This window comes from Zalophus californianus, chromosome 8 (genome assembly GCF_009762305.2).
Source record: "Zalophus californianus isolate mZalCal1 chromosome 8, mZalCal1.pri.v2, whole genome shotgun sequence".
Lineage (NCBI taxonomy): Eukaryota > Metazoa > Chordata > Mammalia > Carnivora > Otariidae > Zalophus > Zalophus californianus.
In genome coordinates this window covers 72,093,118-72,111,213 of record NC_045602.1, presented here as the reverse complement: position 1 = coordinate 72,111,213, position 18,096 = coordinate 72,093,118, and the positions used below count along the sequence as shown (strand labels likewise).

Here is an 18,096-nt window from a genome sequence, read left to right as displayed (position 1 = left end):
CCTGTTCTTTGCCCAGAACAGGTAGGAAGGCATGTTCTTTCTTTTCGGACCACTACTGTGCATTAGCCAAGTGCTGTGGGGGACATGGAAGAAAACTAGAACTCACAGTCTTCAGCCTTAAGGTAAAATGTGGCAAACATAGACATTCTTAAGAAATTAAATACCAGGGAAGTGTGGGTGGTGACGCCAGTAAGGGATGTGAGGTCATCAAGGAGGGGAGATGGCTGTTGCTGATCGTGTTTGGGAACTTTGAAAAATGAGCAAGACTTGAGGAAGAGGAGGGAAATAGGACAGGTGTTTTTTCCTCCAGAAAAGGGTGAGACCTGAGCAAAGTCACGCAGCAGGAAGGCACAAGGGAGTGGGGGGGGTGCGGAGGGAGCGGGAGCACACTGTTTTGGCAAGAGTGTGAAGTCTTCCGAGTGGAGGAATGAGAGGTCGGATTGCAAAGGAAAAAACATGGCTCCAGACTCTGGAAAGCCCCTGGGGTCAGGCCAAAGCCCCGACTCTCTCACTTTGTAGGTAGGATGGGGGCCTCTTGTAGTTTTTTGACCAGGGTGTGACATAATGAAAAGTGCCGTCTTACTGTTGGAAAAGTCAATTTGCTGGCATTTTTCTCTCCCCCTGTCTGTACTCACTGAATAACTTTCGTCACTGGGTATGTTTAAAAGCAAAAAAAAAAAAAAAAAAATGTGTGTGGTAGAGTTGACCTTTCCTGCTAGGGTATGGAGTGGGAGTGAAACTGCTTCTCTGGTTGAGCTTTGGGGCATTTTCAGGGTGTGTGAAGTTTAAATAAGGAGTAAGAAGAGGGTTGACTGTCATTCCCTTCAGTCCATGTGCTTTTTTGGGGCCTGGCAAATTTTGCTCCTTTCTTTCCTTTTTTCTCCCCAGCTTGTTCTAAAAAAGGATTTAAAGTAGCTTGCAAGACCACATTTAACTGAAAAGAAAAAAATAAATAATGAGTGTTATTAGTTCTGTATTGCCAGGTAATAGATTATACCAAAACTTAATCGTTTAAAACAACAGACATTTATTATCTCACACAATCTCTGTGGGTCAAGAATGCAGGAGAAAAGTATCATGATCTTTCATAAGCTTTCAGTCAAGAGTCGGCTGAGGCTGCATTCCTCTAAAGACTTGACCCGGGTGGGGCATCTGCTTCCCAGGTGGCTCACTCACACGGCTGGTCAGTTGGCTGGAAGCCTTGGTTTCTCATTGGGGATACTTCTCCATAGGGCTGCTGGGGTGTCCTCAAGACATAGCAGTTAACTTCCCCTAGAACGAGTGATCCAAGAGAGCAGAGTGGAAGCCACAATGCCTGTTATGACTTAGCCTGGGTACTGAGTACCATCCCTGCTACCATCTTATATTGGTTACACAGACCAGCCCCGAAACAGTGTGCAAGGGTACTACACAAAGCCAAGAATAGCCAAGGCAGGGGTCATTGGGGCCATCTTGAAGGCTGGCTCCCACAGGGAAGAAATTGAGGGATCTTGCTGTCAAAGTGTGCTCTAAGTGCCCCATAATGTGGCATTCTGAAACAGTTCTGCCACTCTTCCTACTTAGCTGATTCTTCTTCCCAGCTTGTTTTTGAGTATCATGCAGTGTTTCCAGGGTTTGACTAGTGTTTATGTCCATGTATCCTGTAAGTACCTTGTAGTATAGCAAAAACTATGCTCTGGAGTCAGACTACTGGGGTCCAGCCACTTTCTGTGTCCCCTTGGGCAGTTTATTTAACCTCTCTGTGCTTCAGTTTCCTGGTATTTAGAATGGAGGATAGAGTACATACCTCACAGGTATATATGTTTGAGGGTTAAGTAGATAATACATGTGAATTACTAATAGTTCCTGGCACATAGTAAGCACTCATTAAGGTTAGTTCTTATTATCATTTTACCTTACACATAGGAAGCCCTCAGGAAGTGCTTGATTTTCATCAGTTTTGATTGGACTCCACGAATGTATTGATTGGACTCCACGAATCTATTGAAGTTCATAAACAATTAAACTTTGGGCCTTTGAAATGCTTTTTAATTTCACTGTGGGAAAAAGCTTTCAGATGACTTGGGTAGGGAAAAAGAGTACTGCAACGTTTTAATGTAAAAGTTATATTTTCTTTTATACTTCCTATAATATCAAAAAATATATTTTACTTAATACTTTGTCCCTTTTTTGGAATTTTATTTTAGCTTGTTGCCACATGATGCCCACACAGTGAGAATCAAATATGTTAATCTTATCTGAAACACTTCATCACTTTGAAGAATTCATGTATTTCTCAATATTTTACCTTTGGCCTATGAAAGGTTCTATGTGGTTTTTCTAATAAGTCTTATTTTTGAGTTTTTGAATAATCTGTATTATTCTGAGAGTCAGAAACCACTTCTTAAGAGATGACCAGATTGTTTAGACTTGTTCATAGAATCATAAAGTGGCATTTATGATTGAAGCCGAGAGAGATCAAGTGAGTTGCCTAGGGCCAAATACCTATAGTTTATAGTATGGCCAGTTGAATCACATTTCTGCACATTTCAGTACTGAGAAATCAGAATTTGAGCCATTATGCAGTACTTTGATAATTGAGATATTTCATAAGTGAAAATTAACTTTTTGCTTCTAAATTGTCTAAACACCTATAGGATTTTTTTTTTCTGAATTTATTCTTTATACTGAATTAGTTCTTTATAAATACTAAGGTATTAGTACAGTTATAAAAGTTTTTTACATCCTCATTTTGGTGATACTTATATTCCTGGAATTTGTTAACCCTGAACATTGTACACAGTAAAAATAAGAAGCTGTCCTCAATAGACTTGTTTTTTAAAAATGAGGCACATAACATAAAAAATCTTTCATACAGTTTTGATTTCCTTCCTTCCTTCCTTCCTTCCTTCCTTCCTTCCTTCCTTCCTTCCTTCCTTCCTTCCTTTCTTTCATTCATTCAACTGAGGCCTCTCTAGAGAAGTAGGTGTTTGGGGAAGGCCTGTTGGTGCGGGTTGTAACGCAGTGTCCTCTCTGAGTGTCCTCTTGGTTGTTAATGATGTCACCTCTCTTCAGGTTCCTCCTTTTGGAATGAGATGGGGACTTGGGGATTGTATTTGGAACTATTAGAGGTGGTCATCTGTGTTTTGTAAAAGCCAAACTTTTTCCTAGAAAAAGTTTCCAGAAGAATTTAGGTTTATAACTCAGTGAGTCCATTTACAAATCTGTTGATTCTTGTTATTTCCCAGTGATGTAACTCACAGTTCTTTCCCTCCTAATGTAGTTCTCACAATACCTTCATGAAAATGCATCCTATGTCCGCCCTCTTGAGGAAGGAATGCTTCATTTATTTGAAAGTATTACTGAGGATACTGTGACTGTCCTGGTAATTTTCTTCTATGTTTTACAAATTCTGGAAGTGGAAGCTCCTCTTTGTCAAATAGCACTATTAACCATGAAATTATTTTTCTTTTCCAGGAGACAACTGTGAAATTGAAAACTTTCTCAGAGCATTTAACCTCTTACATATGTTTTCTAAGGAAGATTCTTCCTTATCAGTTAAAAAGGTACTTACCCTTGAGGCCAAGGAGCTTGGGGAGTTGTGGGGTGTCCCCTGACCTGTGCTGGAGTTCAACTAGCGACATGTGACCCTTGTGAGCTGCCTGATCTTTCTGCACCACAACCAATTTGGACTTCTGTGAAAAAGGAAAATAATGGCTTGAGCAGCATAAACTTACATTTAAGAAAATTGTAGTGCACCAGTTAGGGTTTTTTGAGTAGTTCTGTGGTGTGGTTACTGCTATAACCACATAATGCTGTGAGTCAGTATTTTCAGTGATTGTGAATCACACATTTATTGAAAGAAATCTTTCAGTTTTATCCTTTTTGCTGTAAACATTTAGATGGAGGTTATAGTAATTAGCTTCTACACTTGGATCTATAATCATTAGGTTTCTTTGAAGTGGTATTTTCTTGTTTTTATTATTGGTGGTTTATTTAAGTTATAAACTAAAAATTTTATCTGCCCCAGCCCTCATAGAAGATATCATTTAGTAACCTTAAATAATTCTTTGTTATGTATTTCTGGACGGGAAAGAGAAAATAATCCATATAACTGGAAATTTAATAATTGCTTTTATGTTTTGATACTTTTGGCCTAAAATTACCAAGACCCCTAATTCGTCTAAATCTTTTCATCCTAAGATTTAGCCTTAAAAAAAAAAAAAAATCAAAGAATAATACAACTGGAACATAAGAGAAATAAGAACGTGTATGTATTATAATATATTGCAAGATAAGGTTTAGAAAATATGTAGATGAGTAACTTATAGATATTGAAAATATGCAAGTAATTATGGTTCATAAATCCTTATAAAAATAAGTAGTAGGTTTTACCTTTTCAAAAATGTAAACTTTTGTTATTTAAAAAACTTAATGTGGTAAAAGCCATTTTATTTCCTAATTCTAACCTGACAAGGTATTTCAGTAACCAAATTTTATGATTTGTGGATATGACAGAATTTTAGAAATCAGGAAATTAGGACTTAAACTAATAATTATTCATTCAGATTCTTACATCTTATGGTTGTTCATTGTAAAGTTTTTTGAAAATTGACTCTAGAAGTTTAAATAACACTAAATTGAATATATTTTATTGATTTGGCTTATGTTTAAGGGGAATCTATTTGAGAACCATTGCAAAGGAAGCATTTACTACTTGAAACAGTTATGCATTTTTATTTTACCTTCATTTATTTTTTCACTGTTATGTTTTTAGAAACATTGGGTAAGTCTTGATCTTAGACTCCTATTCTTCGAATGTTTTGTCCCCTACCTCATCCCGTATTTGTTTTTAGGCAACTTTTCATCATTGGTTTAAAAACCACTTTAATTGACAAGATGACATGTTTTTTTAGTAATAAAGGGGCTAGGGTGCCTGGGTGGCTCAGTTGGTTAAGCGACTGCCTTCAGCTCAGGTCATGATCCTGGAGTCCCGGGATCGAGTCCCATATCGGGCTCCCTGCTCAGCAGGGAGTCTGCTTCTCCCTCTGACCCTCTTCCCTCTTGTGCTCTCTATCTCTCATTCTCTCTCTCTCAAATAAATAAAATCTTAAAAAAAAAAGTAATGAAGGGGCTTAGTATGGAATGAAGCTGTCTGGCACCAAGTAGAGAAAGAGAAGGAAAGGGATAAGATTATCATTTCTGTGTTAATAATTTTCTTGGCTTTATATAAAAAGCATTTTGCTTGATTACTGGCACATTTTTAATAAACACTGTTGAGTCCACGTGTTTTTTTTAACCTTATAATTGTTTTCCCAAGGAACCATTTAAAATAGAAAATGATACAATGTATTATATGAATGTTAGCCATTGATTTTTAGATTTGTGTATATAGATTGTTTTTTTTCAGTCTGGCTTTTACAAAGGCATGTAGGTTTCTTTAGGAATTCAATGTATGAAATATTTTTCTCCGCAAAAATAGTTTTTTGTATTTTTCTTTCTTTGTTTTTTTCCTTTCTTTTTCTTTTAAAGCAAGCTCTATGGGGCGCCTGGGTGTCTCAGTCGGTTAAGCGTCTGCCTTCAGCTCAGGTCATGATCCTGGAGTCCTGGGATCGAGCCCCGCATTGGGCTCCCTGCTTGGTGGGGAGCCTGCCTCTCCCTCTGCCTCTGCCTGGCGCTCCCCCTGCTTGTGCTCTCACTCTGTGTCCAATAAATAAATAAAACCTTAAAAAAAATAATAAAGTAAGCTCTATGCCCAGTATGGGGCTTGAACTCATGACCCTGAGATCAAGAGTCCTGTGCTTTATTGACTGAGCCAGCCAGGCACTGCTCCTCAAAATTTTATTTTCCCCTCAAAGTATTTTTAAGAGAAATAATTTTGTGCTCCTCTTAGGATGGAAAGACAATGGGCATCTGCCTTTTTTGTTTGTTTTTTGTTTTTTCTGTTTAGTCCTCTGTTAGTCGTTTGCAGCAAACAGGTGTGTGTACTGTGGTCTAGAAAATGGAGCCTTATAAATGAGATCAGTTTTTTTTTTTCCTCTTGGAAAACTTCTCTTTGGATATAGTTGTTTGAGAATTCAGATGATTTATTACAGCTATTTGAAAATCGTTAGGATGCTCACTTTTGAAAAATCTGCTCATTCCTAGTTTAGAAGAAGAATGTGAATCTTCTCTTTGCACATCTGCGTTGAGAGCCAGGAATCTAGAGCTGTCTCAGGACATGAAAAAGATGACAGCTGTGTTTGAGAAGCTGCAGACTTACATCGGTCTTCTCGCCTTGCCAAGTAAGTTTCTTGGTTGCTCATGGATCAGCTTGAAGAATTTAAGAGTACAAGAAGCTGGAGAAGGCAGATGTTTAGCTTGTTTAAATAGGAAGAGTATAAGAATCTGGAGTCAGAAAAACTTGAATTCAAATCCTCCAGCCCCTTACACGTTTATGAACTTGGGCAAACCACTTTACTTCTCTGTACCTGTTTTCCCATTTATAAAATGGAGGTAAAGTGATTATTAAGTTAAAATAAGAATGTATAATATTAGGCATTGAAGTCATGCATTAAATATTAACTCCCTTTCTCTCCATCCTTTTTTAAATGGAGAGGGGCAAAGCATAAGAATTTGTAGCAACTTTCCAACAAGTAGCATAGGGGAGGGAGGTTTGGAAGGAAAAATGTCATTTGTTTCCCTTTGGTCTAACTTGAAGAGAGTATTTTCAGGTAATCGAATGGATCTTAGTTTAAATGGTGTTTTGAGAATGCTGTGATTTTTCAGGTACTGTGATTTGTTTTTTTGTAACAGTTTTAATGTGATATAATTTATATACCATATAATCTACCCATTTAAAGTATAATATTCATCAGGTATGTGCACCATCACACATCAAAGTTAATTTTAAAATATTTTCATCACCTTAAGAAGAAATCCTGTATACTTTAGCTATCACCTCATTCTCCTGTTCCATGCTTCCCTGGCACTAAGCAAGTACTGATGTACTTTCTGTCTATAGATTTGCCTATTTTAAACATTTTGTATAAATGGAATCATATAATATGTGGTCTTTTGTGACTGCTTTTTTTCACTCAGCATAATGTTCTCAAGATTCGTCCATTCCTCTTTATTGCAGAATAATATCCCATTATATATTCCACCACATTTTATTTACCCATTAGTTGATGGACAGTTTGTGTTGTTTCCACCTTTTGGCTATTATGAATAATGATGCTATAGATACTTGTGAACAAGTGTTTGAGTGGGCATAGCCTTCATTTCTCTGGGGTGTATACCTAGGGGTGGAATTGCTGGGTCATATGGTAACTATGTTTAACTGTTGGCAGAACTGCCGTACTGTTTTCTAAGGTGGCTTCCCACCAGCAGAGTATGAGCGTTCTGATTTCTCCACATCCTCACCAGCACTTGTTATTATCTGACTTTTTGATTTTAGCCATCCTAGTGTTATCATCTGACTTTCTGAAGGGGTATGTCATTGCAGTTTTGATTTGTATTTGTCTGATGTCTAATGATGTCAAGCATCTTTTCATGTTCTTATTGGCCATTTGTATATCTTCTTTGGAAATAGGTTTATTCAGATCCTTTCTCTGTTTTTCAGTTTGGTTGTCTTTATTATTGGGTTTTAAGTGTTCTTTATACATTCTAGATCAAATCCCTTTTTGGATATGTGATTGACAGTATTTTCTTATATTTTGTGGGTTATCTTTTCACTTTTTTGATGGTATCCATTGAAACACGAAAGTTTTTTATTTTGATGAAGTCCAGTTTATTTTTATTTTATTGCTCGTGCTTTTGGTATCATATCTAAGAATCCATTGTCAAATGTGAGGTCATAAAAATTATCCCCTATGTTTTCTTCTAAGAGTTTTATAGTTTTAGCTCTTATGTGTCTTTGATCCATTCTGAGTTAATTTTTGTATCTGGTGTGAGGTAAGGCTCCAACTTCCTTCTTTGCATGTGCTTATCCAGTTGTCTCAGCACCATTTATTGAAAAGACTTCTTTCACTATTGAATGGCCTTGGCACACTTGTTAAGAATCAGTTGATCATAGATGTATGGATTTATTTCTAGACTATCAGATTTATTCCAGTGATTTATGTATCTATCCTGTGCCAGTACTATACTGTCTTGATGACTGTTGTTTTGTAGTTAGTTTTGAGATCAGGAAGTGAGAGTTCTCCTACTTTGTTCTTCATTTTCAAGATTGTTTGGCTGTTCTTGTTCTCTCACAATTCCATATGAATTTTAGAATCAGGTGGTTAGTTTCTACAAAGAAGTCAGCTGGGATTCTGATAGGGATTTTATTGAATCTGTAGATCAGTTTGGGGAGTTTTGTGGGTTGAACTGTGTCTCCCTAAAAGATATGTGAAATTCTACCCCAACACCGATGTATGTAACTTTATTTGGAAATAGGATCTCTGCAGATGTAGTCAGGATAAGATGGGGTTCTACTAGTTTAGGGAGAGCCCTGCCAGCCCAATGACTGCCATCCTTGTAAGGAGAGATTTGGAGACAGAGACACAAGAGAGACTCAGGGAGGCCATATGAAGATAGAGGCAAGGATTGGAATTAATCCTGCCACAAGCCAAGGAACGTGTGGGGCCAACAGAAGCTGGGAGAGGCAAGGAACTATTCTCCTCTGGAGCCTTTGGAAGAAGTGTGGCCCTGTCAGCCCTTGGATTGCAGACTTTTGGCTTCCAGAACTGTGAGAGAACTATCTTCTGTTGTTTTAAGCCACCCCCTTTGTGGTACTTTGTTACAGCAGGCCTGGCAAACTAATGTGGGAATATTGCCATCTTAATGACGTTAAAATTTTCTGGTTCATGAGCATGGTGTATTTTTCCATTTAGGTAGACCTTGTTTAATTCTATTTTGTAGTTTTTCGGAGTAAGCACCCTGATGTTGTTTCTCAGGGGGTTCAGCCTTGGGCATGCACACATTTGCCTTGGGGTGACAGTGGTTTTGTCAGGGCCCTTTCCCTTTTTTGTTTCTTGATCTTACCAAGGATAAGCTCCACTGATTGCTGGCTGACTGCTGTCTTGTTTTTAACAATGCCTTTGGGACATAAATTGCTCCACAGATGATCCACTTGAATTTGGGCTTCTTTATGGGTATAGTTTTTGAGATCAGTGTTTGAGGTTTGTTATGATCCCAGGAGGGCTCTTCTTAGCTGTTCCCTAAGCTTCCTGCGAGCCGAAGGCAGTTGCTTAACCAACTGAGCCACCCAGGCGCCCGAGAGTGCCTTTAGACTTGAACTTCTCCATACTCTGTTGAGAATGAAATTAATTCCTTTGGGAACAGATTCAGAGTTTTCTGTTTTAAGGCCTGTGCTGCCTCCCTTGGACTAAATCTCTGAGCCATGGTTCTGGTCCTGGAGATGGGGACAATGATGTACTTCTCAGAGTAACACTCTTGCTTTAGTGGCTGAGCGCTGGGGGAGGAGGCGAGGGGGGTGGGGGGGGCTGGAGGAGTAGGGCCACAGCCTCCGGTCTCCTTGGCTTGCCTTTTTCAGTGTGGGTAAAATGAGCTGGGGCAAGGCTATGTATGGAGAACCCCAGTGTACTCAGCAGTACTGTGCTCGGGGTAGAACCTCCATCCCCCGAGTTGGGGCTGGGTGGGAGAACTCCCACCTCTTAGTCATACTCACCCCGAACTTAGCTTTAGCAACAGGTAGGTGGAGACAAGGGTGAAATGCAGCCCTCCAGCTGGCAGTTAGAGGAGAGCTATATTCTTGGCCTCACCAGTCTGGAGTGGGATTTGTAGCTCCCTTAGCTGGTGAAGGGAGGGTGGGAATGGGTCTTTGTTCAAATACCACAGATTCTGGCTGTTCTTACTGAGTTGTTAAAGATTTTTTTCCTCCCTTTGTTTTTAGAAGATTTTCTTGATTTTCTTGAGTAAATGTTTCTTCATTTGCTGTATGCACTTAGGATCATTTCCAGAGTCTTAAATGATTGTTTTTGTTTGTTTGTTTTTATTAACATATAATGTATTATTGGTTTCAGGGGTATAGGTCTGTGATTCATCAGTCTTACACAATTCACAGCGCTCACCATAGCACGTACCGTCCCCAGTGTCCATCACCCAGCCACCCCGTCCCTCCAATCCCCCTCCACTATAATTTTCAGGGGCACCCGGTGGCTCATTTGGTTAAGCGTCTGCCTTCGGTTCCGGTCATGATCTCAGGGTCCTGGGATCAAACCCCATGTCGGGCTCTCTGCTCAGTGGGAGTCTGCTTCTTCCTATGTACTCCCCCACTTCTCTGCCCCTCTCATATTCTTTTTCTCTCTCTCTCTCAAATAAATAAAATCTTTTAAAAATAAAATAAAATAATTTTCACCAGTTTTTTGCGGGGAGTGGATCTGTGGAGCTGCTCATGCTGTCACGTCAGAAGTGGAACTCTGTATAATGGTGTTTTTAGTGAGATTCAACAAATAATGTGTAGAGAAAGAAGAAATTGAGAGGTGTTCTGTAGTAACAAGGTGAAAATTCACGAACTTTTATTTCAAAAAGAATCATAAAGTATGTAATCCTACCTAACAATTTAATTTTGATTCTTAACCATTAAAACTGTTTGTGGATGTGGATCATGCAGATCAGTTGCATATGTCTATATTTATCACTGTTATATCTGCATGTGTCTGCAAAGATGTCAGGAGCCATAATTTCCAGCATATCACAGACAGAATTTATTCTCTCTCTTCCCAAAAGTGGAGGAAGAAGGTGGGCTGTCAGTTTTTCAGGTGAAGAAGTCTTATGGGGAAATGCTTAGGCTGGTGATTTTGGTTTCCTAGGTACAGAGCCAGATGGACTCCTTCGGACAAACTACGGTTCTGTCTTAACAAACGTTGGTGCTGCTCTGCATGGATTTCATGATGTCATGAAAGGTGAGGCTTGAAAAGGACATAAAGAAGCCGAAAACCTTCGTCTTACTTTCTCAGATCTGCCCGAATGAGATTTAAACAAATACTGCCAAGGCTAATAGACCCTAGAGAAAGGCTTAGTAGCATTTGGCTTCTGTTGAAGTGCACAGCTCACTGCCGTCTGCTTTTTCCATCTGCTTCATTTCTGAAGGTAAACAAAGTGCTGAAGAGAAACCCTTGTGCACAATACTTAGCCAAAAATGCACTGCACTGATTTAAGGCAGGTGTGTGCCTTTTATCAAGTCAGACATGCTATTCAGAGGCATTTAGCAAAATACTTCGCACTTGTTAGAGCCCAAGCATGAAGGAATTGAGGAAACCAGGGTTTAAAGTTCCAAGAAAGAGTGTACTAACTTTCCACCATCCTGTGCATTTTTATGTTTAAAGTGCCCATGTTAAGTCCTGTTTTGTTCAGGGGAACCTTGAAAAGTGCAGGTCTGGTTTTACACTCTGGTCAGTGTTTAATTGCTATGGACTAAGAATATAGTCAGCTGAAGGACATTTCATATGCTTCTTAGCTAACTGTGATTCTGAGTTGACTTTTTAATCTATAGGTCTGCATGGCTTCTAGGTTTTTCTCTTCCTTCCTTTTCCTTTTGAAGGCAGTTGGGGTAGGGGAAGGAGGAAAGGGCAGAAGCAGTTATCAGAAATAGCCCAGATTAATAATAGCCTAGATTATTCCTTGTGGTGTGGAGGTAACAATTAGGGACCAGTTACTAGTTTCACAGAAAATAATTTTAAAAACTATGAGTGTTGGAAATCATGTACAAGATGTGTATATTCAGGCCCTTCTGTAGATTGGCATGCAACCTATAGGACTGGGAATCATTCGTAGTTAGTGCCAATAGTCTCACCTAGCACCACCTTACCATTCAGTGTGGAGAATGGGCCTTTTTGTGGCTTTTCTTCAATTATAAGGAATTTAAAAAATTACTGTACTTCTGGAGCTAGCCCTGGCTGCAGGAATCACAGCTTGAATAGACAGTCTTTGTGGCAGGTGACAACAGTTAGCCCCAAACCAGCAGAACTAGTCTGGTATGTGGAGAACCCAAGGGCCTGGTGCCTATTTTCCGTGCAGATTTTGGTTTGGGGAGTTCAGATCTAGCTGTGGTCCTTTCTTCCAGAACTTTAGTTAACCTAGAACTGGGCCATTGAAACCCCAGGTAGCTCTGTCGCCACATTTTTTTTTTTGGTTTTATTTTCTAAATTTTGCTATGCCGACATAATGATTTCTTCTCGCTAGTGGTTTTTCTCGCATTTCTCTAAAGAAGGGGCTAGAGTGGTGGAGGGTAGCTGTCCAATGAGAAGGGTCTTAAACCTTCCTTTACATTAAAGAGAATCTTGATTTTATTTATATTTCTATTTTAATTTATAATTTTATACAGATGCTTTTTTTTTAAGATTTTTTTTTTTAAGTAATCTCCATACCCGACATAGGGCTCAAACCTACAACCCTGAGATCAAGAGTCGCACACTCCACCAGTTGAGCCAACCAGGCCCCCCATACAGATGCTTTTATTAATACATTACATAAGATTAAGAAGACACCAAGCCGTCTAAATCAAAGAATGTTACTGTTGTTATTTGAGGCATGAGCTGATGGAACTTACGGGAGGATCAGTGTCCGTCCCCTCCCCCCAGCCCGCTAAGTGCCTCCACTTGTTTCTGTCCTTGCAAACATAATGTAAAGAGAGAATATTGGGAAACATGAAGGGTGATTGGCAAGATTATGGGGTCCTGTTGCTAGGTTTACAGTTCAAATTTGTCTTCTTACCTAGCTTGGAAGACTGCTGTGTATCTCTCAGGGAGACTCAGTGAACATCAGCTGGCATTAACAGAAGAAGCTTTGTGTTTCAGAGAACTCTCAAACCTCTTCCCTTGCTACTTTGCCCTGAATAATTGCTTGATCTGAGTTAGGAGGCAGGCAGCCAGGTGTCAGTGTAAAAAGAGAGCTAGAGATTTATAAACATGTCAATCCTACATGGATTTAAAATCGGAATGAATTAATCTTTTAACAAGGGAATTCTAAGTGAGAATTGTTGATTTTAAATCTCAGGTCTAAAGCAGGTAGACCGTAGGAAACATAAAAAGAAATCTCGGGGTGCCTGCGTGGCTCAGTCGGTTAAGCATCTGCCTTCGACGCAGGTCATAATTCCAGGGTCCTGGGATGGAGCCCTGCATCAGGCTCCTTGCTCAGCGGGGAGCCTGCTTCTCCCTCTGCCTGCCACTCCCCCTCTTGTGCTCTCTCCATCAAATGAATAAATAAAAACTTAAAAAAAAAAAAGAAAAAGAAATCTCTGGCCTAGGTCACATGGTTTCTTTGTTCTTCTTGGATTTAAAATTTAATGTCAAGGAACACCCTAAATAATTGAAATCTTTGGACTCAATAAAGAGTGAACAATTGGATCAGGAGAATTCGTAGTCAAACTACAGTGGCGCTGTTTCAGTGGGAACCATGTCAGTGTTCAAAGTACTGTATGACTTCCCTAAGTATCTCAGTCATCTACCAGTCACCTAAGATTACCTGCCAACCAAGATTTGTGTACTTCCAGTAAAATAGTGACTATAACTTTCTGTGGTGTGTAGAAAGAAAATGTCTGTGTTAGGGGCTAGCAGTTCTGTATATAAAAAATGTTCAGTGCGATGCCTGGTGGTTCAGTCGGTTAAGCGGATGACTCTTGATTTTGGCTCAGCTTATAATCTCAGGGTCCTGGGATCAAGCCCCTCGTTGAGCTCTGTGCTCAGTGGGGAGTCTGCTTGAGTATTCTCTCTCCCTCTTGCCTGCTCTCCCTCTCTGTCTCTAAAATAAATAATCTTTAAAAAAAATGTTCACTGTTCCAATTGAATTTTTATTCACTTGGATATCGTAGGAATATATAGAGGATAATCATTTATTTTTAAAAATATAAACATAATAGTAATGTACCAATTAGTTGGCTCCTTTGCTGTGACAGGTGTACCATAGTAATGTAAGGTGTTAACGGTAGGGAATGCTGGCTAAAGGGTATACAGAAAGTCTCTGTAACTTCTCTGTGAATCCAAAACTATCTTAAATTATAGTTTACAAATTTATGTCTATTAAATATATAAATAAAACAATTCCCCAGTTTTAAAATTTTAGTAAAAATAATTCTATTCATAAAACAGTGATTTTTGTGTTAACATATCATGATATCAGGTTAAATCTCAAATGCCATTTCTTTCTAACTAGTCTTATTTCTTTTTAATTATCCAGTCAGAAATCAGCTAGATTCCTTGATTCTGAATAAATGCAATTCTCGGCATACACACCTGTTTTAAAAATTAATTTTTGTATTTTGTGATTTAGTTTTAGCTTTGTTGATGATGATAATTGATGCTGTTGTACCTGAAGTATTCTAAAAAATTCAGAGGAGAATGAATTGTGAACACTTTATTATTTAAAAATATCATTACCCTTCCTCGTAAATCAGTGTTGTCTTTAAGAATTCTCCCATTATCCCTTATTTTTGGGACAAAATCATTCTTTCTCAGAGACCCAGAAAATGCCAAGCTTAGTTGTTTGGCCAGTTTCACCTACTACAGTTTCTTTTAACGCTTTTATGTCTAAGTCTCTGTCCTGTGCTTTGCTAACCACAGGCTTTGTTGTACTACTCTGGGACCGGGGGCGGTGGCCCAGGAAGCCAGACATGGGAGCATTCCATCCTGGTTTGGCTGTGCAGACCCTTGTCGGTGTCAGTGTCAGGGTGTGTGCCAGCAAACTGGCTGCAGGCCAGTAAGGATTGTGGGGCATTGTACCTCTGTGAGTCGTTCTGTTCCCGCCTCACAGTTAGCTTATAGAAGGACGAGATAAATTCTCATCTGTGCCTGCCCAGACTATCAAAACAGCATTTTTAACTGGGAAATAACTGCTCAGGGTCATTTACCCAGCCCTAGAAGAAGGGCAAAAACTCAGATGAGGGATAATCGGAGCCACAAGCTGGTAGTTGTAATAGAGACACAGACCCTCACTTGTCTCTAGTCTTTCCACATGGATTTGTGACCTAATTGATATTCAGGACAATCCTGATAGAGTTGGGACCTTTTTGTTGTTGTTGTTCAAATTTACTGTGTAAGTCTCTAAGAGTAGATATGAGAAGTTAATGGGCTGGTTGTGTGCAACTTGTATATGGATAGTAAGAGTTTTCATTTGATTGCTTTTATAGATATTTCTAAACATTACAATCAGAAAGCTACAATAGAGCATGAACTTCCCACAGCAACACAGAAGCTCATTACAACTAATGACTGTATCCTGTCATCCGTAGCAGCATTAACAAATGGAGCAGGAAAGGTAAGTTTTCTTGGTTTATAGTGACATGAACTTTAATTCTTAAGTAAGCTCCTTTAAAAGGATTTTTGGAATATCCGACTTTTTTATAAAATAAAGTTATCTCCCTTTTCCTTCTCCCTATACAATATTTAAAGCAATATGGGAGTGACTGTTGTTAGCATTTGTAATGAGTCACTTGCTCACAGTTTAGTTTTTAGGGAGATATTTGATGATGAGTATACATCTTTGTGCATATCAAATGTCTGCTTTATAGAAATTGGGAACTTCTATAAAAAGAAAAAAGAACCAGTAAAACCTTTGTTAATATTTTGGTTTTTTTCCCTCCTAGTTTTTTGTCACAGTGCTGCTTCTGTGATTTTATTTCCTAACAAGTGCTTTTAAGGTGACTTCAACATGTGTCTTTTCATTGAACCATTAATATTAGATAATGATTATTTGGCTCATTAAGCACTTAATTATTATTGTAAACTGACCAAAATGCACTTTCTCTAAAAATTCTCTCTTGGATATTCTGATTTTAGCAGTTGTCACATTCTCAGTACAGCTTTACTGATTCAGATTTCTCTGAGAACTACCCATATATGTGTAACTGGAAGGACTGCATGCAGAGCTATCTTAGCCCATTTATTTCAGTTGATGCATCCTAATTTCTCAAGGAAATTTCTCCATCTGTGTTTATATACCATTATTTTTCTGACAAGTTGCCTCTTATAGAAACATATTTTTTTCAGGTAATTAAGTTAATCAGAAGTGATCACAGATCATTTTATATATTCAGTGACACTTTGCTAGAGCTTGGGGCCATCATTAAAAGGTGTTATCTTTAGGTTCTGTCAGCTCACAGATCTGTGCCTACAGGGTTCTCCAGCAAGAAGACCATCCCCATTGCCCCCTTTTGAACACTTGCATCTACAGGCATGCTGTAGCTTTCTGAAGATAATTCTAACTTTGATTCAATTACAAAAAATTCTGGAAAAAGAGAACATTGGCATTTTAGAGGAGTCTCTGCATTTTTCAACTTTTATGAAAACTCTGAAATATTAAATACCTGGATCCTTCACAGCTAATTTTAGATTTGCTTTACCTGAAACTTTAAAATGTCTCAAGGACAGGTCTACGATCTTCATTCTGAATTTTTTGTACATGGTTTTTAACTGAAGTAAGTATTTGAACTAATGTTAGTTGGTGGCAGCTTGATACTTAGCTAATGTGATTCGATCAAACTAAATTTTATAGTTTATAATTTTTAGAAGCCCAGTGAGAAAATGTAATATATGCCTATTGAAGAACATTTAGAAAATGTAGAAATATTAGAAAGAGGAGAGAAAATAAACCTCACTGTATGCTGCAGTGACCCAAATGCAAACCCTCCATGTCGTTTACAAGGAATATAAGACTCAAGAGTTTTAGAATCCTTTATCTTCTTGAATATTACCTAGTATAGAATTTCTCTTGATACAGTAAAGTGATGAAAAATAAAACCTTTCAGACCATTAGTGATTCATTGCTTACTTTTTGAGCAGTTTCTGCCAAGGTGTAGGATATTTTGTTCTATAAGTCACTTCTTATTTATCAAAATAGGGTATTCTTTAATGTAGCCAACACTTTTTAATTTTTCCGGCTAATAACCTTCTCAGACATTTTTATTTATATCACCATTTCATACGGCACTGTAGATTCAAAGTCATGGCTCAGTTGTAGATCTTCATGGCTGCTTACACAGATTTAACTCATGTTTAATCTGTTAATGACAGGGTCTACTAAATTGCTAGTCTTTATTATATGTGTAATTCACAAATTGAGATTTACAGAATTAAGTTCAAATAGAGTGAACATATTCCAAGATGCCATGTCGTGTCTCATGTTGGAATTTGAAGCATTCAGAGTTAAAATACAAATAGAATGTATAAATCCAAACATAGATATTTTGAGAGTAGTGGCAGAAATTAATGAGGTAAATAGCTCATGGACATCGTTTACAGAATAAACTAGAATTAGTCTTGGTTTTCAGGAATAATAGGAGTTGTTTACCTTAAGACCTGTCAGAAGTCTGGTCTCAATCTTTCTACTGGTATTGTCTTTTTATTACAAATCATCGCTCTAGGTATTCTCCTCAAATAAATAAATGTGGGCTTTGGGGCAGGTGTTGAAATTTCATTTCCATTCCCAGCACCTTTCGCTCTGGTCCGAAAACTATTAGGTATATATATATGTTAGACATATTATTGGAAAACAAAATCTGTCTTCTTGTCACACTTGATTTAGATTGCATCTTTCTTCAGCAACAACGTGGACTACTTCATTGCTTCTCTGAGCTACGGTCCTAAAGCAGCGAGTGACTTCATTAGTCCTCTTTCAGCTGAATGCATGCTGCAGTACAAGAAAAAAGCTGCTGCCTACATGAAGGCTCTGAGAAAGGTTTGTGAGCTGCTGTTGAATTTACATCAGAGGCAAATCAGGAATCGTTCCAGAGAATGGCGAGAGTCTGCACAGTTCATATCGTTTAGATTTTACACAACTGGGGGCACGGGTGGTTGGTGGGTACTGGGGGAGGTCTTTGGGAAGGAAAAGGTGACAGAGACCCAAACCTCAATTAACATGTGATCTGTGCATAGGCCATGTTGGACTCATGTCCCCAAGTGCCTGGTAGGAGTGTCTAGAATGAGGCAGCCAGGCAGCCAGTAAGTATCCAACTTCAGAAATCTCAAACTTGTAGAAACATAAAAAAATGGAAATACATCTATAATTCTTTCCCGAATATAAGAAAACAAGGTCGTTGCAAAAAGAAATCAGAAGGCACCTGATGTGATGAACACTAGGTGTTTTATGCAACTGATAAATTATTGAACACTACATCTGAAACTAATGATGTACTGTGTG

General features: G+C 38.5%; 1 protein-coding gene across 2 annotated transcripts in view; it reads left to right on the top strand.

The window, feature by feature from the left end:
- The window catches only part of PPP1R21 (protein phosphatase 1 regulatory subunit 21), a 59,404-nt gene that overhangs the window by 21,712 nt on the left and 19,596 nt on the right, over positions 1-18,096 (top strand). The window contains exons 10-15 of one of the 2 annotated variants that reach the window (XM_027620871.1): positions 3,263-3,364; positions 3,457-3,545; positions 6,127-6,263; positions 10,776-10,868; positions 15,089-15,216; positions 17,482-17,634. In XM_027620871.1, coding sequence (XP_027476672.1) covers positions 3,263-3,364; positions 3,457-3,545; positions 6,127-6,263; positions 10,776-10,868; positions 15,089-15,216; positions 17,482-17,634 — 702 coding nt within the window. The remainder of the gene's footprint in view (positions 1-3,262; positions 3,365-3,456; positions 3,546-6,126; positions 6,264-10,775; positions 10,869-15,088; positions 15,217-17,481; positions 17,635-18,096) is intronic. The other variant, XM_027620872.1, reaches the window with a different exon arrangement.